Here is a 21169-nt window from a genome sequence, read left to right as displayed (position 1 = left end):
ACTCAATGCAAGCTTCCCTTAAATGCCGCTATAGATCAAGTCTCAACCGCACAGCAATTACTAGCACCTAAGCAACCCCCCTACATCAGGAGCGATCTTTTTTAAAAATTATTTGTCTAGTGGCAATAAGGGCACTGTCAGGTCAGAGGGAGCGACGGATACTGCTGTGTGCCTGCTTGTTTGTTGACATATGCTACTGAGATACTTGGCACGCTTTGAAACGGACGGCAAGCAAGCATTATCTAGAAGGATATTTATGGGGCTCCTTTCAGTATGCATGACCTGGGAGTGTTCCACGTGGGGGGGGGGGACTTTCCGCAAACAACAGTTGAGGGTGATAAACCTGAGTCTGGGCTGCGCCAACTCAGGTGGCAGAATGAGGGAGGGGGAGTCTCACGTACTGGAATGCTATTCCATACCCCCACAAAAAAGTAAATAAATCCCTGTAAATAATGTCAAGGAAAAGTGTTCAACTTGAGCTTGCTCCTTGAAGTGCTGGTTTTCTACCTGCGTGGATTTTTGAAAACCTTTTTGTGTAGAAGAGCATCCAGTCATATGAAACACACACACACACCGCTTCTCTCTGAAGTGGTGTTTCTTGAGGCCTAAATTATGACAATGGGCTTGGAAATACTGGCATCCCCCCGTTTTCATGGGAGCAAGTGAGAAGGTCTTCAGCCTGAGACCTTGAAGACTCCAACCCAGAATTTCCCAGATTTCTGGCCCCTCCCCCATGCACCCAGCCAGCATGACCAATGGTCCAGGATGCTGGAAGTTGAAGCCTAAAACATTTGCAAGACACCGGGTTGGGGGAGACTAACCTAACAATAAGATTGACCAGTTTTTGAGGTCAGATCTCATAGATAGCTCAGCTGGTTAGAGTGTGGTGCTGATAATGCCAAGGTTGTGGGTTCGATTCCTATATCGGATAGCTTCATACTCCTGCATTGGAGGGGATTGGGCTAGATCGGGGGGGTGTCAACCTGGTCTCTACTGCCCACTAGTGGACATTTCAGGATTCCAGGTGGGCGGTAGGGGATTCTACGGCACAAGCTGAATCTTCCTTCCATCAAGCACTAGTGGGCAGTAAGGAAATTTTACCATCAATGCATTGTGGGCGGTAAGTATGAAAATTTCACGTGGACGAATTAAAGAACCTCTTAATGAGGGTGAAAGAAGAGAGCGCAAAATATGGTCTGAAGCTCAACATCAAAAAAAACGAAGATCATGGCCACTGGGCCCATCACCTTCTGGCAAATAGAAGGGGAAGAAATGGAGGCAGTGAGAGATTTTACTTTCTTGGGCTCCATGATCACTGCAGGTGGTGACAGCAGTCGCGAAATTAAAAGACGCCTGCTTCTTGGGAGAAAAGCAATGACAAACCTAGACAGAATCTTAAAAAGAAGAAGCATCACCTTGCCAACAAAGGTCCGTATAGTAAAAGCTATGGTTTTCCCAGTATGGAAGTGAGAGCTGGACCATAAAGAAGGCTGATCGCCGAAGAATTGATGCTTTTGAATTATGGTGCTGGAGGAGACTCTTGAGAGTCCCATGAACTGCAAGAAGATCAAATGTATCCATTCTAAAGGAAATCAGCCCTGAGTGCTCACTGGAAGGACAGATCCTGAAGCTGAGACTCCAATACTTTGGCCACCTCATGAGAAGAGAAGACTCCCTGGAAAAGACCCTGATGCTGGGAAAGATTGAGGGCACAAGGAGAAGGGGACGACAGAGGACGAGATGGTTGGACAGTGTTCTCAAAGCTACCAGCATGAGTTTGACCAAACTGTGGGAGGCAGTGGAAGACAGGAGTGCCTGGCGTGCTCTGGTCCATGGGGTCACGAAGTCGGACACGACTAAACAACAACAGGTATAAAAAGGTTGACTACCCCTGGGCTACATGATCCTCAAGGTCCCTTCCAACTCTACAATTCTAGGATGCTATAAAGCAAGCAGTTCTCAAGCACCCTAAAATTCAGGGACGAATTTAAAATCTTACAAGCAAGAGCAGCCTGAGCACATACGTGCAGAATGTCACGTTCCTCTGCTCCAAACATCCACAGACTCTGAACATTGGTGAAACTGAGAACCTCTGAAAGTAAAAGAAAATGAAGTCATACCTTGGAAGTCGAACGGAATCTGTTCCAGAAGTCCATTTGACTTCCAAAACATTCAGAAACCAAAGCACGCATTCTGATTGGCTGCAGGAAGCTCCTGCGGCCAATCGGAATCCATGGAAGCCCCAGCGGATTTTTGGGTTCCAAAGAACGTTCACAAACCAGAACACTCGCTTCCAGGTTTGCGGTGTTCAGGAGCCAAAATGTCTAAGTACTAAGGCATTCACGATCAAAGGTACAACTGTAGTATTATTATGAGCAAAAAAATCATCACCCACCTTCCCCGAGACCCTGACAGGCCATAAAGAGAAGGGCAGGCAAACGTTGATATTTATGAGTATCCCAAGGTCTACCAACCAGAGGCAGGTGCAGAAAACATGAAATAACTGGATGCCTCTGAGGGACATAACTGTCACTTTTGGTTTCTCTCAGTTTCTCAGTTTCCCAATCCTACATTCAGTTCATCAGATCAAGCTGTTGGTTTTTTACTCATGAAAATCTGCCAGCATTTTAGTGCACATTGCACTGAATAAACACATTTCTATGAGCAGTTTTGCACCATGCGCACCTTCTTGCAAGCAATTTCCCCTAATATAATGCATTAAGAAAATTTATTTTCACTAGCATATGAACCATGGCGCACTTTTTTCTTTGGCTTGGAAAATGCATTGCAAACTTTGAGTTTGCACTTTGATTGGGGAAGTGTGAAATAAGTAGGTTTGCAGTAAGATCCTAGAATACAGAGTGGGAAGGGGCCACAAAGATCATTTAGTTCAACCCCCTGCAATGCAGGAATCTTCTGCCCAGCATGGGGTTCGAACCCAAGACCCTGGGGTTACGAGTCTCCCTCTCTAATGAGTGAGCCATCCCTGTGGGACTGTTTTTTCCTTGCTCCCCACCTCATGACACCTTCTGAGCCACGGCAACTATTTCCCCCAGTAGAAGCGAACTGAGATTCCCTGCCTTGTTAGCAACCTTTGTCAGATGCCACATACAAAGTCAGACCCCTGGTCCACACTGCTGTTGTGAGTGTGGAAGGAAGACTGCTCCCTGCTGCAAGACCTATTTCCACCTGGCCTAGGGGGTGGGGCCCACACTCACTCTGAGCATGTCAAAAATGTTTTTAAATGTGTTTAAATGTTCAAAATACTTGCTCATCTGTGGTGTTTTAAATGCTTTGTTTTTGGTTTTTTTGAGCTGTTGTGGGTGGGATGGATGTTTGATGGGGCTGGGGATTAGTTTAGTTTCAGTATAAATGTAATTCTTATTATTTCAATTAGTATTGATTGTCTTGTTGGTTTGCTGTACGGTTTTGTTTTAAAGGAGAGAGGGTATGAGTCATGGGGTTGCAGAGATTGTGTGAACGGACTTAGTGCTTAACTTATATTTTTAGTTGCTATTTTGTTAATGTTTTTAATATCGTTTTATAGATTCTAGATGCCACATTGATTTGTTAATCATATGACTTGCCATAATTGTGAGGTTTAGCTTATTTTTTAGTAGCTGTTTTGTTAAGTGGTTTTTTTTAAATTGCAACTGTTTTATTGGTAATTTGTTAATTATTTTATATGATGTATGCTGTATTCGTCATGTGCTATTGTGTTTTATTATGTTATGGTTATTTATTGGTTGTAAGCTTCTTTGAAATTCATTTGAATGAAAAGCAGCATAGACGACCCCTATTTTGGGGGACCCCAAATTAAGATAATGGGGGGAGATTGCCCAGAGTTGTTGAGCTTTTTTTTGGGGGGGGGGATTGCCAAAAACCACTCAGCCTCCTGACTGACACTGCAAATCGCGCACATGTCACCAAAGCCACCAACCACACCCAATTGCTGCAGCAGCAGCCAATCAACAGCAGGCCTTCACACAGCCACCAATCACCCGCCCAATTGACAAAGCAACAGGCAATCGACACCAGCCTTTGACACAGCCACCAATCACCCACCCAATCGTCATTGACAATCTCCTGCTTGCCCGCCTCTGAACTATCTTTTACATTATTTTGTAATTAAAAAATCGTCTTATACACAGAAAAGTACAGTAAATACAATCAGCCAGTCAATCAGTCCACCTATGTGCTTTGCCGTTGAACTACAGCCCTTCTCTGATGTTACGTTGCTGTTTACTCAAACAATTGGGGAAGGAGGAAACCTCGCTGCAAATCACTCATATTGACTGCAGATCTACCTTCTGGCCCACCCCTGACGTGCAGAAGACCTTCCTTGGGTGTCGCATGACTCACCACTGCCCATTAAGGCGGTGCCTCGGTGGAAGGAGTGAGGCAGGAGGAGCTTCTCTTTCAGTGGCCGGGAGAGAGGGCATTGCAGAGGCAAGCATGGCTCTGTTCTCTTCTGCCTGCTTCTGCCTGCTTCTCCTCTTGGGGTCTGGCTCCGGGCATCCCACCTGTCAGTTCTTGGACAACTTGATGTTCACCTGCCAGGAGAGCAAGGTGACCCAAGTGCCGCAGGACATCCCCAGGAACGCCACGGAACTGTGAGTAAATTGGGCAACCAAAAGAACTCTACAGCAGACTTTTGCTTTGGTCTCTGGAGATTATCTCCTCCTTTGATAAATTGGGTTCACTCTTTCCGGAGGATTTTCAGAGGGAGGGATCGCTGGTTCTTCTGGGACCAGGGCAACCCTCCTCAAAGGCGGTTTGCAAGCGTTGGAGAGAGATAAGTTGCCTGCGCAAAAAAGTTTCAGTCGGAGTTTCCCACAGCAGTGGGGGTTTCCAAAGTAATTTATGATATTAAGCGCTTGGCGTTTTCTCCAAAACGAAAAACAAAAAACCTTGCTTGAACACAGCTGAAACCGAACAAAGCAAAAGTCCGTCTGATGAAAAGCAGCACAACTTATCCGGGGAAAATCTGGCAACCTTTTCAACCGGAGCGTTGTAGCAACTAGCTCCTATCTTCTCCGCTGAGACGTTTTTTCCTTTGCAAAGAAGTTGGTGGTTTGCATCATGATCGCACAGTACTTTGCGGAGTTTCCTAAAAGTGGAGAGTGGAGGGGGCGCGTGAGGGGGAGTCCTAGATAAGGATGGTTTTCTTTTAAATTTTGAAAAAGTGGGGAAAGCAAATGGTCCTTATGGGATGAAATGGAACAAGAAGCTCTAATGAGAATAAATGAAGACAGCTCACTGTTGGATTTCTCAATTACAAGGCAGTTTCTTGAAGTTCCCATTTATTTCTCGGGGACTGACACAGGCAGTGTTCTTTATCAGATGTTTCGGCAGCTCTGTAACACAGAGATTACCACCAATACTTAACGGTGTCCTTGCTGGAATAAAATTGTGGGGTTTCTTCTTGCTGAAGCACAAATGGCAGATTCTCACCCTATGCACCAAAGATACATAGCAAGGATTTGGTCCAGTAAGGGGCCCTACAATTGTCCCTGTATCCATGAAGGTTTGAGAGGAGTTGATACCAAGGATGGGGAACCTGTGGTCCTCCAAGATATTCCTGAACTACAGCTCCCATCGTCCCTGAACTTTGGCCATGCTGGCTGAGGCCAATGTGAGCTGGAGTCTGAGATCTGGAAGGTCACAGTTTCCCCATTTGTGCCTTAGTAGACCACATCACTTAAGCATCATTGCAAAGCATTGTTGCACATGTCAAGGTGGTTAAATGAGGAGGGGTTGTCGGGGTCTTTCTAAGGGAAAGAGCAAAGAACATGTGCAGATTCTTCCTCAGGCATAAGATTTCAGCAAAGTTTGTTTTCAGCAGCATACCTCAATGCACAACAAAGGTATAATTTATGGAATTTCTATGTGGCCACGCGATGCATTTAAAGCACTCTTATGCCACTTTAACAGTCACAGCTTCTCTCCTAAAGGATTCTGGGAAGTGTGGTTTGTTAAGGGTGCTGAGAGTCCTCTATTCTCCTCCCAGAGTCTCCTGGGGTGAAGGAACAGCTGTTAAACTGCTTTGGGAATTGGCCTTTGTGTTGGTTTTGAAAGAGAGAACATAGCAGACATGGATCAGGTGAAATCTGACAAAATTATTTCTCCTGTATAAGTTATTTCTCCATTGCAAGTAAGGGCAGAGACAATAGTTCATTTTCCAGAGATCAGATAGCGATATTAACTTTCTTGAAGGTGTTTCATATTGTTGGGAAAGTGTACCTGTCGGGGGGGGCAAAGGGGAAGGGAGCACAGAGAACCTGCACAGGTACCAGAGGCTCCCAGCTGCAGGTAGTCACCTGTCCCAAGATGGAAGGTGATGGAAATGTTGATGGTGAATGGGTGTGCTTGTCCCTGCTGTTCTTTACTTTCTGTTTACTTTCTCCTGTTTGGAATGCCTGAAGAGAACTTGCATTTCTTGGTAGACATGTTTCTGGGCTGTACAACTTTAGACCACAGGAGGGGCAGGACACATCATAACATCTCAATCCCCTCCCCCTCCCAAATGACCTCATGTAGAAAACTGAAAGCAGCAGCATTCAGTCAAATCTGTTAATCTGAAGTAGTACGTCCCATATATAGGTTTAACACTTCAATGAGAGAACTTGGCAAAAAAAATTAAAAAACCCTCAGAAAGTTACCTCACTGTGCATTCCAAGGCCTATCACACAGGGGAGATATTTCTGGACATAATGCATAGCCCCCATCGCATGTTGAGTGGCACCAAAATGCTCTTTTCAATGGACATACTCTGCCTAGAAATGGTACTGGCCCAGTTCACACATAACACTAAGCCATAGTTTATTAAATCCTGGTTTACTAAACCATGGCTTCGTGCTACGCGTGAATGTTGCCCAATGGCTTAATTATGGTTTGTTAACTGCCAGCATACCATGATCTGAAGTCATGGTTTGTTGTTGGCTTACGAACCTTTGCTTGTTTATCTATAGCTTGGCATTACATGTGAACCCAGTGCCTCTTCTTAACCATGTTTCGTTTGTCCACAAAATTTCACACCACATTCTCATATTTCCTATTGCACAAAGGACCCACAAATTCACTTCACATTTTGTCCTAGGCATGATCTGGTTAGACTCTAGCCTCTAACCATTAGGCCAGTAGCCAACATGGAGCCCTGCAGATGTTGTTGGACTACAAGTCCCATGACCAGGAGGAGCATAGGAGTCCAGCAACTCCATAATGGCTTCCTCCCATCGAGACTTAAGCAGAATCACCCCCCATCTTTGAAGAGATTTCAGTTGTAATTATCTTCTAAAGCTCTTTAGATTCTTCACCTAAAGAGGAACCTCCAGAGTTGCTTCCAATTGTGTTTTAGGCTAAATTTCAATGGCAACTCCCCCACCCTCTTTTGGTAACATTTGTTCTTCTCATCTGTTCCTCTCATCTGTTCCTCTGTGAAACTAATCACTCAACAATCCAAAATTGGAAGAAAGGCAGATGGAAGCAGGAAAGAGATAAAAAAGCGGCCATTAATCAACCCCCTAATAGGCGAAGTGTTCCTGTGCCAAAATATTGAGCAAAAAACTTTTGTTCGGCTTTTATAATTGTTGGGACAATGCCTTCTTCTGAAAGACGGAGAACTTGCCATTATCAGAAGTGGTTTGCCAGCTGGGGTCGACCCACTTCAAAAGCTTCCCAGCAGGCATGTCACCTGTTGCTTACCTGGAGAGAGGTGGCAGAGAAGTTCGTGCAGCGAAAATCTCCTAGTGGAGCCAGTTTGGTTCCATTAAATTTGCACCACTTTAACACACACACCCCGCCGCCCCTTTCCTCCCCTGCCCCTCTCCTTCCTGTTAGGAAGCTAGCATTGTGGCTTTACCTCACCCGTCGAGACATTTCTGGTTATTATGTTATTCTGACAGTTTCATCCCACCATTTCTCCAAGGGACTCAGTCTGCTGAAAGTAGTCCTTCCCAACTCCACATTCTTTTCATAACAATCCTGTGAGAAAGGTTAACCCGACAGCTGGTGACTGGTCCAATGTCACTCAGCTAGATTTCAGGCACAATGGGGATTTGAGCCCTGGTTTTCCCAGTCCTAGGGATGTGGGTGGCGTTGTGGGTTAAACCACAGAGCCTAGGACTTGCCGATCAGAAGGTTGGCGGTTTGAATCCCTGCGACGGGATGAGCTCCCGTTGCTCGGTCCCTGCTCTTGCCAATCTAGCAGTTCGAAAGCACACAAAAGTGCAAGTAGATAAATAGGTACCACTCCAGCATGAAGGTAAACAGCATTTCCATGCGCTGCTCTGGTTCGCCAGAAGCGGCTTAGTCATGCTGGCCACATGACCCGGAAGCTGTACGCCGGCTCCCTCGGCCAGTAAAGCGAGATGAGCGCCGCAACCCCAGAGTCGTCCGCAACTGGACCTAATGGTCAGGGGTCCCTTTACCTTTTACTTCCCAGTCCTAGTTAGACACTTTAACCACCTCACCATGCCGAACATTGTGAAATGTCACGCTGGTGATTGCTAGGTGGGTGCTTCAGAAATTCTAAAAGGTAAAGGTAAAGGTACTACTTACCAATAATAAAAAAATTAAATACAACAAATTTAGACAGAGCTGGTTGAAAGCAACTGTTCAGCCAGAAAGCTTACTAAGTGACTGTAGGCCATTCACACTTATTCTAGCCAACCTTGAAGGGTTGTTGTGAAGTTAGAATGGAAAAGGGGCTGCAAAGATCATAGCTTCTTGAGAGGAGCGATGGGAGAAAAATCCAAATAAATAACTTAAGAATTGCCGATCAGGTGTCCCATCCATGTACTAACCAGGACAGACCCTGCTTAGCTTCCAAGAAGAATACATGTAATTTCCTACATGTACACAAGTGATCTCCATGCAGGAAATTGAATTAAGCAAAATTTAACCCCTCATTCCCCTCATCCTCCGTGAGATCATCATAAGGCTATGTGTATCTTCCATGATCCATGAAGCAAGTTGTTTCCTCCCACCCACCCATCGCCCTTGTCCCTGCACATGCCATGCCATTCCTTTTCTTTGACTGGCAATGATTGAAGAAAACGTTATGCAGGTTTTACATGGGTAAGTCTGGCTCGGTCCATGGTATCTTTATTGAAATTAGAAGCAGAGAGAGAGATATTTTTCAGCCAGAGCTCACCGGAGCTCAGGTGGGCACCATTGAATGGACAGGCGGAGTCCCCCAGATCCCTGGTGCCCCCCGCCCCCGTCATGTGGACTAATGACTCAAGACAACATGCTATGGGATTAAATTGGCCACAACTTTATTAAATTTCAAATGTGGGTAGACCTTGGCTCAGGCATTGGGCGTTCTCCCTCCCCAGTCCCCAGCTGGGGACCTAGGGAGCATCAGGGTTATCCAGTGTTTGTGTGGGGGATGGGCTGGCTCTGGAGAACATATGTTCAAGCAGAGATAGCCGCCCCCTGTTATGCCGCCGCCGCAGGGGAGAGCAATTACGACCTCTCGGCGTACGGTCAAAGGCTCCCTTCAGAAACCCCTTTAACGGGGAACCCTGGTATCGCCGCTGCAAAGAGGAAGATAAAGGATTCCGCCCAAGGCCTGATACCGCCAAAGTTGTGACGTTTTGCTATGGGAAAGGCAAAACCTGCCAATGCAGGGGAATTCCTTTCCGGCCCTTTAACAGTGACCTTGACGTAGCAGCGCCCGCATACCTGTGAAGAAAAGTTAACCTGCAAAATAAGACATTAACTGAGGGTGGGTAGGGTGGGAGAAGCTCTGGAGCCAAGTGAGGATTCCCAGGTAAGATCCTCCCTCTATTGTGTGGGCAGGTAGTCACTCCCCTACCTGGCCTGGTCTCCTTGGCAACGCTTCCCCCAGGCGGAATTGGACAACTGACTGAGGTAGGTGGAGACCTCCAGGTATCCCACCTGAGGGAAGGCGAAGCCAAGCCTATGCTGATGGAGCTGCTCCAGCTCCAGGGGCTGTGCGCGTCCACACAAAGGGCGCCCCCCGTTTTATGTGGGGAGCGGTCATTGTCATTCTCAAAGAACAAGGGGGAAGTTCATGGTGAACTTCAGCACCTCTTCTTCTAGAAAAACAGCACTGGTTAGAAGAGATCCCAGTTGAGGTTAAATGAGTTCCTCGCCCTCCTTCATCTGAAATAATCTTATGAATTTCACAAGCTATCAAGGTTGCAGCATAAAGATTGCCAGTGTTTCCTATCCAGCAGCTATTGAGTCTAGACAGAAAAGCTGAGACGCCTAAACAAAAAGTTTGAATGGATTGTCTCCGGCGTTAATTGTTTTGCTTGCCAAGTTTTATCTCGGGGTAACTGTCCTCAAAAATCCGCTGTCTTGTTGATGGTACATCCTTTTCTTTCACAAATCCCCAAACTTTATTCTCATCAAGAGTAAAGGAGGTGGGTTACATAAACCATAATTACATCCTTAAAGCGAGTTGTGTACTGAAAGATTGAAATTAACCATTTTTTACAAGCAGTTTTGTTCAATTGTTTCTGCCTCCAGTTCTTTCAGACATAAAATACAGACGTGGACAAGTTTTGTTTAACTGAATTCCGCAGAAGTCTGATTCACCAATGCATGCCTACTTACCAACCAAGGCCTTACTAAAATATTCCAAATATTTGCCGAAAAGTCTGTAAATCAAGCATGCGGAGTTGAACACTTGAAACTGGAAGTTTCTGGGTGGCATGAGTTTTGGATCGCCTTCAGAAAACTTTGTTTGCAAGCCACAGAACTTAATACAGATATATTCAAGAATTGTTTAGCGAATATTTTGGAGAACGCAATTTTGCTATCTGTGAATTCTGGCCACGATTGTGGGTCCAGATTTAATCAGTGTTTAATATTGTTTTGATACTGTTGAAGAAAGCAATGAGATCGAACAAAAGAAGCTGCTCCACCGCGTCAGATCATTGGTCCATGTAGCTCAGTATGTATTGTCTCCAATGACTGACAGCATCTCTCTGGGGTTACATGCAGGGAATCCCTGGAGATCTGGGGATTAAATCTGAGACATTCAGCATGCCAGGTAGATGCCGCAGGTTAAAAGAGGTTAAAAGAGGAGGTCAGCTCCTCTTTTAAAGAATTAAAGAATTCTGGGAGCTGTAGTTTGTTAAGGGTGCTGAGAGTTGCCAAGACACCCCATTCCCTCTCACAGAGCTGAAATTTCCAGAGTTCCCTAGGAAGCAGGATTGACTGTTAACTCACTCTGGGAATTGTAGCTCTCTGAGGCTGAAAAATCTCGGCCAAAACAGTTGACCCTGATCTTATTTCCACCCTATCTTTCAAACTGAATAACCCTGACTATGGTTTACAAAGCAGAAAGCACAGCTCTTCACTGTTTTCTCCAATCACCACTAGAGAGGTGAAATATACTCTGAGTCGAGAGTGGATTTCATGCTCTTTATTCAGCTCATAGTGGTGAGGAGGAATGGAAGCTTTATATACATGTCTGCTTTATATACATTATTTACACAATGGGCCCTACGTGATTGGCTAATTCCCGGAGTCACCTGTAGGCCAATCAGGTTGCAGATTCACTTCCACCTGGAGCTGGATTGGGTGGCTCCTGTGGACCAATCAGACTGCTGCATTCTGGATCCTATTGTTCTAGGACCAATCAGACCGCTATATTCTGAATCCTATTGTTCTAGGACCAATCAGACTGCTGCATCTTGGATCCTATTCAACTCAGTACATAACAAGAGGGGAGGAGCTGAATGTCAGGTGGTCCCAGGCAGGCCATTGGACAGTGCTTTCCTGTCTTGCTTCTCTCCATCTAATGAAGCCACCCGGAATGGCAATAGATGGATGAGCAGAGAAGTCTAATGGCTCTTAGTCCCAGTCTGGCTGGGAGACATTCTGTATCTCCATTGTGGTTGCCAATAGCACACAGTGGGGTGGGCCGGAGGCACTTACCTGACCTCCTGGCAGGTAATTGGCTGCTTCTTACTGGGAGTGGGAGGGGCAAGGTGGCCAGGAGGTCAGCTCAGTGCAAAGCACCAATGGAGGCAATCTGATTCTCCTGCTGGTCCATGCATGGACACCATGCTGTCCTCCCATCTTCCTCTCCAGCAACTCACCTGCCAGGGGGTCAGGTAAGCTTCTCCACTCCATCAGACTATTCACTAAAGGTGTCTCCTTGTTTTCTTTTTAGTTCTGCCCTTTACTGCTACTGGCTACATAGTTTTCATGGATGTGTTTGTATGTTTGTTTTTTTCATTTTTTAAAACAATACAGACATTTTTGTGTTAACAAAGAAGAAAATAGTTTAAACTGGTGAGTAAATAAAGGAGAGCAAGGGGGGAGGACTTAGAAATCATTGTGAATATTCCAAAGGCTGCTATAGTTAGCGCCATTTATGTACAGTTTATGGTTATACACAATTTGCACAATTACAATGTAACTTTCTCTGCTCAGTTTTGCCTTAAATTACCTCCAAAACAGCTTGCCGTACAATTTGTTTCATTGCGCCAATAAAAAACAAATAAACTTCTACCACAGGTTTAACAAGTCTTTTAGCTTATCGAAAGTTCCTTCCCTCCCTCCCCCCTTTTAGTATAGCATGTTATTTTATACATCGGGATCTTGTGCCAAATTGCCCGCTCACTTTCTTTTAAAGCTAGGATTTGTGGTTTTCCCCAGTAATTAGCAATGGGAATCCTTGCCGATCGTCAACTGCGTTATTGAGGGCTGCTGTTTTATGGAGTATTGTAAATTACCCTGGAAATGTTTAATTAAGGGGCAGTGTAGAACTGTGATAAATCAGTCGGTCCCCCTCTTTTCAAGAGTAGCCAGCTAGGATGATTCTGAAAAGATATATCAAGGGATGTATCCTCTTTCCTTGCTGCTTGTGTGGCCCCTCCCCCTCCCCCCCAGTCCCCAGATATTCAGTCAGTGCCACAAAGCCTCTGCGTTTGGTACTTTCACAGCCAACGGCCATTCGACCTCTCATCCATGAGTTCCCTGTTAAACCCGTTGTCAGGAGCCAGGGCCAGGAGTAGGCCAGCAATTAAAAAAAAAACTTGTGTCATTGAAGTTAACTCTTTATTCAAAGAATTCCAAATAGTGCAGGCCTATTCTGGTGACCTTAGTGAGTTCTTTTTGGGTGTGAGGAGGGGTGTTGAAGCACATAGCTTCTGACTTTGTAAAATTTACCTGTAGGCCCGACACCATTGCAAATGTGTTGAGTTCTCAGATTAAGGAGGTTGCTGTGCTTATGGGGTCTGCTGTTGTGACCATTAGGTCGTCTGCAAAGAGCCCTAATTTATAGGTTCTGCCTTTTATTTCCACTGCCTTGATGTCTGTGGCTGCTCGGATTCGGATTGCTAAGGATTCCAGAGCCAGGATAAATAAGAAGGGAGACAGTGAGCATCCTTGTTTCGTGCCTCTTTGGATAGCTATAGTATTAGAATCCATATTGTTAGCTCTGCATTTTGCTGAGGCTTGGGAGTATATTTGTTTGAGGATTTGTAGGAAGTTGGGGCCAAATTTCATGTTAGTACTGCTAATATGTATTTCCACTCTAAGCAATCAAAGGCTTTGAGGATGTCTAGGGACATAATTGTCAATGGGAGTTTAGTTGCCTTTCTGTGTTCAGTCAGGTTCAGTAGTTTCCTGATGGGGTCTGTTATATTGTGGCCAGGGACATAGCCAGTCTGGTCTGGGGCTATTAACACAGAGCAGGCCTAATGATCACAGAAACTCTCCCAGTAGGTCTTGCCCCAATGAAGCAGTTGCGAGAACTGAGGGTCCTCACCTTCCCATAGCTTTCTAAGGCTCCTCCCCTGATTCCTTTCCCAGCAGCCTAAGGCTGTGTTGTCTTTTCTCTCTTTGCTCTGCTGTCTTCATTTCTCTGCCTGTTCTGGGAGACCAGGCAGGAGGGGAGCTGGTTGTACCAGGAGGGGGCAACCCCCTGGCTTCTTCAGCAGCCTGCTTCATCTCTGTCTCCTGCCCCACTTCCTCTCCTGCCTCCGATTCTCGAGATCTCTGTGCCCCAGCCTCTCCCTGCCCGCTAAACTCGATTACTTTTTCAGCTTCTGACACCTCCTCCTCCTCTGCTCTCTCTTCTCCCTCTGACCACTCATCATCATCCAGTTGCATGGCTCTGAGCCTTCTTCCTTTGCAGGTTCCCCAGCTGGTGCCTCCCACCCTCTTCTGCATCCAGCCGGTCTATGACAGCCATTGGCCATCACCACACCTTGCAGCAGGGAGTACCATAAGTTGATGGTCTGTTTCCTTTGTCCTGAATTTCTCTGCTGTTGTCCCTCCTCCTGCTGTTCTCAAGCAATTCTCAATAGGGACACTTGAGGATTTCAATGGGTCCATTTTTTATTTTTTATTTTGCGCTGATATCGTTTTGGCAAATCCCAAACAGTGATTAAAGGGTAAAGGGGACCCCTGACCATTAGGTCCAGTCATGGCCGACTCTGGGGTTGCGGCGCTCATCTCACTTTATTGGCCGAGGGAGCCAGCGTACAGCTTCCGGGTCATGTGGCTAGCATGACTAAGCCGCTTCTGGCGAACCAGAGCAGCGCATGGAAATGCCGTTTACCTTCCTGCCAGAGTGGTACCTATTTATCTACCTGCACTTTGATGTGCTTTTAAACTGCTAGGTTGCAGGAGCTGGGACTGAGCAACGGGAGCTCACCCCGTCGCGAGGATTTGAACCACCAACCTTCTGATCGGCAAGCCCTAGGCTCCGTGGTTTAACCCACAGCACCACTCGCGTCCCTAAACAGTATTAGGTCTTGCTTTAAGACAGGTGTGGGCAGCCTACCAGATGTTACTGGATTACAATTCCCATTATCCCTGACCATTCATTGGCCAGGCTGTCTGGATCTACTAGGAACTTAGAGTTCAACATCTGGAGATCTGTAGTTTCTGACACCCCTCTTTTAGGGTAGAATGCATACCCCCAAAATGAGACTTTCTGTGTGTTCAGCTGTAGCTCAGTTGTTGAACATTTGCTTTGCATGCTCAAGGTCCTTGCCATCTCTGGGTAAGGCTGTGAGAAAGCCTTGTCTGAAATCCTGGAAAGCCATAACAATACGTGGGCATTGTTTTTCCAGAAAGAGCAATGGCTGGCTCAGCAAAAGACAGCTTCCTCTTCTCCTGTGTGGTTCCTTTGAATGAGATGGAGCAGACTTATGAATGAGTGCGTGCAAATCTGCCACAAGCCAGAAACAGCTCAACCCATCCTTCCCTAGTTATAAAGAATAGACGCCCTCCTGCTCAGTATGAAAGCATTAACTGGGGTAAAGCTGAACAACAACAACAACATCAGTTGGCTTTGCAAAAGCAGAAACTTATCAGTAATCTCAAACACAGAGATTCTGGAGTTCATGTCTCCAATGGGTAAGGGAACAAGGACTCGATGTACTTCATGGAAGGTGATTGAAACGAAAGCTCCAGAAATGTGGCAAAAAAGGGGAACAAACAATTGTGGAAAACACAAATAGAAATCGCCTCTGCAAGCAGATTTCTCCGCTTTCAGCATTGTTTTCTTTAAAGCCATTATCACACACTTAGTGGGAAATAAGTGGAGAAGCCCTCTTTAGGCACTGTACTTATTTTTCCTTTTATTTATTAAATTTGCACGCCACCCTTCGTCCGAAGATCACAGGGCGGTTCATAACATAAAAATACAGAATGAAAGCTCAAAATAAATGCTAAAACAAAAGCCAAACTTTTGCCAAACCCTGCACACACAGAGAGACACATTTAAAAGGCCATAGGATGTGAACCAGCCAAATGCCTGGTTGAAGAGAAACCCAGTGCCTAAAGATATGTAATGAAGGCACCTTCAGCAGGTATAGCCAGTGTGGGACTCCCAATAGCCAGGGGCCCCAGTCAGTATGGCTAATCGTCAGGAATGATGGAAGTTGTAGTACAGCAACATCTGGAGGATGCCATGTTGGGCACCCCTAAACTTGACCATAAAGGAAATGTTGGGACAGTGAGGACTAGAGCCTTAGCTACATCCCATTGCCCTCCAGCTCACAGAGGATCCACACACTTGCCATAACCGCACCTTACATTTAAAACAGTGCTACACCACTTTAACAGCTGTGGCTTCCCCCAAAGCATCACGGGAACTAGATTGTTAAGGTTTTTGAGAGCTGCTAGGAGACTTCTTCACAGAGCTACAGTTGCAGAGTTCTCTACAAAGAGGAATTGATTGTTAAAACCACTCCGGTCATTTTAGCTCTGAGGGGAATAGAAATGAAACGACAACGTAGCATTAGAATAGCTTGCGGGATCAGGCCCAAGGCCCATCTGCCCTGGCATCCTGTTCTCGCCACGGCCATTCAGACGCCTGTCGGAAACCCACAAGCAGCATTTTCGTGCAAGAGCCCTCTTCCCTCCTCTGGCTCTCAGAAGTGCTATTCAGAGGCATTGCTGCCTCCAACCACAGAGGCAGAGCATCATCTTATTCTCCCTGAATTTGGTCCAATCTAATAATAATACTAATAATACTAATACTAATACTAATACTAATACTAATACTACTACTACTAATAATAATAATAATAATAATTTATTTATACCCTGTGGTGTAGTGGTTAAGAGCGGTAGACTCGTAATCTGGGGAACCGGGTTCACTTCCCCACTCCTCCACATGCAGCTGCTGGGTGACCTTGGGCTAGTCACACTTCTCTGAAGTCTCTCAGTCTCACTCACCTCACAGAATGTTTGTTGTGGGGGAGGAAGGGAAAGGAGAATGTTAGCCGCTTTGAGACTGCTTCAGGTAGAGATAAAGCGGGATATCAAATCCAAAAACTCTTCCCCAGCCACTCTGGGAGGCTTCCAACAAAGATTAAAAGTATATTAAAATGTCACACATTAAAAACTTCCCTGAACAAGGCTGCCTTCAGATGTCTTCTAAATGTCAGGTAGTTGTTTATCTCTTAGACATCTGATGGGAGGGCGTTCCACAGGGCGGGTGCCACTACCGAGAAGGCCCTCTGCCTGGTTCCCTGTAGCTTTGCTTCTCACAGTGAGGGAACTGCCAGAAGGGCCTCGGTGCTGGACCTCAGCGTCCGGGCAGAATGATGGGGGTGGAGACACTCCTTCAGGTATACTGGGCCGAGGCTGTTTAGGGCTATTAAAGGTCAGCACCAACACTTTGAATTGTGCTCAGAAATGTACTGGGAGCCAATGTAGGTCTTTCAAGACCGGTGTTATGTGGTCTCGGCAGCTGCCGTCTAGGTGCCGCATTCTGTATTAGTTGTAGTTTCCGGGTCACCTTCAAAGGTAGCCCCACGTAGAGCGCATTGCAGTAGTCCAAATGGGAGATAACCAGAGCATGCACCACTCCAGTGAGACAGTCTGCGGGCAGGTAGGGTCTCTGCCTGCTTACCAGATGGAGCTGCTAGATAATTGCCCTGGACACAGATTTGACCTGCTCCTCCATGGACAGCTGTGAGTCCAAAATGACTCCCAGGCTGCGCACCTGGTCCTTCAGGGGCACAGTTACCCCATTCAGGACCAGGGAGTCCTCCACACCAGCCCGCCCCCTGTCCCCCAAGAACAGTACTTTAAAGCCATCCAAACTGGTTAGCAGCCATCACTGTCTCCTGTGGGTGTGAGTTCCACAGTTTAATTTCATGCACTGCATAAAGCAGTGCTTTCTTATAACTGTCCGGAAGCTTCAAACATTCGGCATCAACATAATAAAAAAAGCACTCATATTGGTGCCACTTTTTGGTCACATGAGAGAATTACACGAAATGCCATTTTTTCCTCAGTGAATAAGGTTACAATCAGACATTATTATTTTTATTGTTATTTATTGAATTTACATACCGCCCTATACCCGTGGGTCTCAGGGTGGTTCACAGAATAAAATCAATTCACAGAATAAAAGCATTATATGGCTTAGGGCCCTTGTATTTACAGGACCGCCTCTCCTGGTGTGCCCCGCAGAGGACCTTAAGGTCCATGATAGTTTAGAGGTTCCGTGCCCTAATGAAGTTAGATTATCCTCCACCAGGCCAGGGCCTTCTCAGTGATGGCTCTGACCTGGTGGAATGCTCTGTCCCATGAGACTAGTGTGCTTCAGGATTTAACCTCCTTCTGTCGGGCCTGTAAGACAGAGCTATTCCACCTGGCTTTCAATTTGAACTTAGCCTGATCTTTTATTCCCCTTCCTTCCCTCCCCTTTCCCTTTTTATGAAGATTACCAGCTCTGGGATACCACAGCTAATTCTCCCCTGGTCTCCTCGTTGGCCCAAATAGAACTAATTTAGCCAGCTAGCCCTGGTAGTCATCTAATGTTGATGGGATTGATTCCCCCCCCCCCTTAATTGAATTTTGAATTCTGAATTTATTGTTATTCACGTTTTATACTGTATTTTATGCTGTTTTTTGTTGCATCAATTAAGTGTACTAAATTTGTTGTTAGCCACCCTGAGCCCAGTTTTCTGAACTGGGAAGGGCGGGGTATAAATAATAATAATAATAATAATAATAATAATAATAATAATAATAATAATAATAATAATAATAATATAGACAAATTGGAGTCACCCATGGAGGCTGATTGTGCTTGCAGGCTTGCCATAGGCATCTGTTTAGCCACTACAAGAACACAATGTTGGACTAGATCGTCCTTTGGTCTGGTCTAGGATGTCTCTTCTTGGCTTCTTATGCCACCACTGCAGTTATCCAAAATTGATTTCCTCTCCCCCTCAAAGAAAGAAAAAGAAAAATATCTCTTTTCTAATTTTACCTGAAGCACCTGCAACTTCTCGTTTTTCTACTTTCTGTCTCTGTGTTTACTTTTCTCCCATTAGATTGTGCCAAATACTTAAAGGAAAAGCATTTCACAGTTGTGTTAGAGTCAGTAAATTTAAAGACAGCTGAGATAGTGTTTTTTTTTCTTCGTTTTTTTCTTCTTCTTCTTTTGCATTTCCGCATTTCAATTACAGATAAATGTTAGATCAGTTATAGTCCCCCGGGGGCTACTTGTAGCACACTAATTTGAAACTTGTAAGGGTGAGCGGTGGAGATGTGTCTGCCTTGGTTCTGCAACTGATTCTCTCGCCCCCTTGCTGGCAAACTCTGTTTGTGTGTTTGCATGTGCTGATATATTTCTTCTAGAGTACCGTCCTGCGAGGAAAGGGGGAGCTGGAATTACACGATCTTTTTTTGCAGTGGGGGGGTTGCATTTGAAGGGCATGTAAGTTCTGTTGCACAAACAGAATCCTTGCGCACACAAGTAAGTGCTGAGCGTATAGAATCATAGAATTGTACAGTTGTAGAGTTGGAAGGGAAGAAGAAGAAGAGGAGGAGGAGGAGGAGGAGTTTGGATTTGATATCCTGCTTTATCACTACCCAAAGAAGTCTCAAAGCGGCTAACATTCTCCTTTCCCTTCCTCCCCCACAACAAACACTCTGTGAGGTGAGTGAGGCTGAGAGACTTCAAAGAAGTGTGACTGGCCCAAGGTCACCCAGCAGCTGCATGTGGAGGAGCGGAGACGCGAACCTGGTTCACCAGATTACGAGTCCATCATCCCTGGTGGTCAGGGGGCTCAAACCACCAACCTTCTGGTTAGCAGCCAGATGCACTGACCCACTCCATCACAGTGCTCTGATTCTTCTTACCTGTGGACTTATTGTAATGCAAACCAGCAAGCAAGGAACCTCGGGTTGGGAGAGCAGCTCAGCAGAGAGAAGGTCCTGCCTAACCTCTTCCTTTCTTCCCTTTTGTCTGCTCAGAAATCTCTCCCTCATCCACACACCACTGTTTTCCCTCCCATGCAGAAAAATAGCATACCCGCTTGGCAGCCCCCCACCCCCCACTCAAATGCCAAGCTTCCGCCTTATGCAATGTTAAGCTTTAAAGATCACCAGCGGAAACATAACAACTGCAAAACCACAGATAATGATGTATAGTTTGCCCCCTGTTAATTATAGGAGGTTGTCAAATTTGGAATTAGATCTATTTTCTTTCTTTGTAAAAGGTCATGAATTCTTGGTGCTGGGGGAGGGCAGGGGGTGGGGAGATGAGACATTCAATTGAAAGCTGGCCTTAAATAATAAGTATAGAAAGAAAGAAAGAAAGAAAGAAAGAAAGAAAGAAAGAAAGAAAGAAAGAAAGAAAGAAAGAAAGAAGAAACAGAGGCAGAACCTACTACTGACTCTTAATCTCAGGGAACATGGGTTTGAGTTCCATATTGGGCAAGAAGATTTCTGCATTGTCCAACCCTACAATTCTATGATTCTGTAAAAGCACTATTATCCTGTCAATAACAGGTGACAGACAAACCTGTAGTAGTGGCTTGTGGTGGACTTCAGGAGACAGAAGAGCAACGTCCAGCCACTCTTGATTGATGGGGTCTGTGTGGAGAGGGTAACAACGTTCAGATTTTTGGGCATTGAATTACAAGAGGATCTGTCCTGGAGTGTCAACACAAGGGGGCTTGTGAAGAAGGCGCAGCAGAGACTGTACTTTTTGAGAATACTAAGGAAAAACCATCTTCCGCAGAAACTGCTGCTTGCCTTCTATCACTGTGCCATTGAGAGCGTGCTCACTTATGGCTTATGTGTGTGGTACGGAAGCTGTACTACCCAGGACAGGATGGGGTTGTGCAGAGTTGTTAAGGCAGCAGAGAGCGTTGTTGGCTGCCCACTCTCCACCTTAGAGCAGATTTATGCCACAAGGTGCCATAGGAAGGCACTGTACATAGTAAAAGATCCATCGCATCCTGGTCACTGTCTCTTCGAGCTCCTGCCATCGGGACGGAGATACAGGACGATGAAGACAAGAACGAGCCATCTTAAGAACAGCTTCTTCTCCAGAGCGATCTCGGCCCTGAATGGGAAGCCCGGACTTTGAAAGTCATCTAATCTCCCTTGCTGTATTATACTGTATTGTTTAATTAGTGTTTTTATGGAGCAGTCAAGTAATTTCGTTGTCCCCGAAGGGGGCAATGACAATAAAGATATATTATTATTATTATTATTATTATTATTATTATTATTATTATTATTATTAAAGGGGGTGGGACCACAGTCTAGAGTGGCAAAAGAGAAGGAAATCAAGAAAGGGCTTCAGGGTTTTTCAGCATAGGAAGTCAGATGAAAAATGTCTAAAGTTCAACTCCAGGCACCTCCGATTAAAATACTTGGGTAGTATTTTAATTGGGAGATGGGGAGAAAAATCTCT

The 21169-nt window shown here is 45.5% G+C and overlaps 1 protein-coding gene across 2 annotated transcripts in view; it reads left to right on the top strand.

The window, feature by feature from the left end:
* Nucleotides 1-4305: 4305 nt before the first annotated feature.
* Nucleotides 4306-21169, top strand: part of FSHR (follicle stimulating hormone receptor) — an 86958-nt gene continuing 70094 nt past the window's right edge. The window contains exon 1 of one of the 2 annotated variants that reach the window (XM_083494364.1): nt 4306-4613. In XM_083494364.1, the coding sequence (XP_083350490.1) occupies nt 4354-4613 (260 nt within the window). In that variant the 5' untranslated portion in view covers nt 4306-4353. The remainder of the gene's footprint in view (nt 4614-21169) is intronic. The other variant, XM_083494365.1, reaches the window with a different exon arrangement.

The sequence above is a fragment of the Podarcis liolepis genome, assembly GCF_965112155.1.
Source record: "Podarcis liolepis genome assembly, chromosome: 3".
Classification (NCBI taxonomy): domain Eukaryota; kingdom Metazoa; phylum Chordata; class Lepidosauria; order Squamata; family Lacertidae; genus Podarcis; species Podarcis liolepis.
Note: the sequence above shows the minus strand (reverse complement) of the source record. Positions and strands in the feature narration are given on the sequence as shown.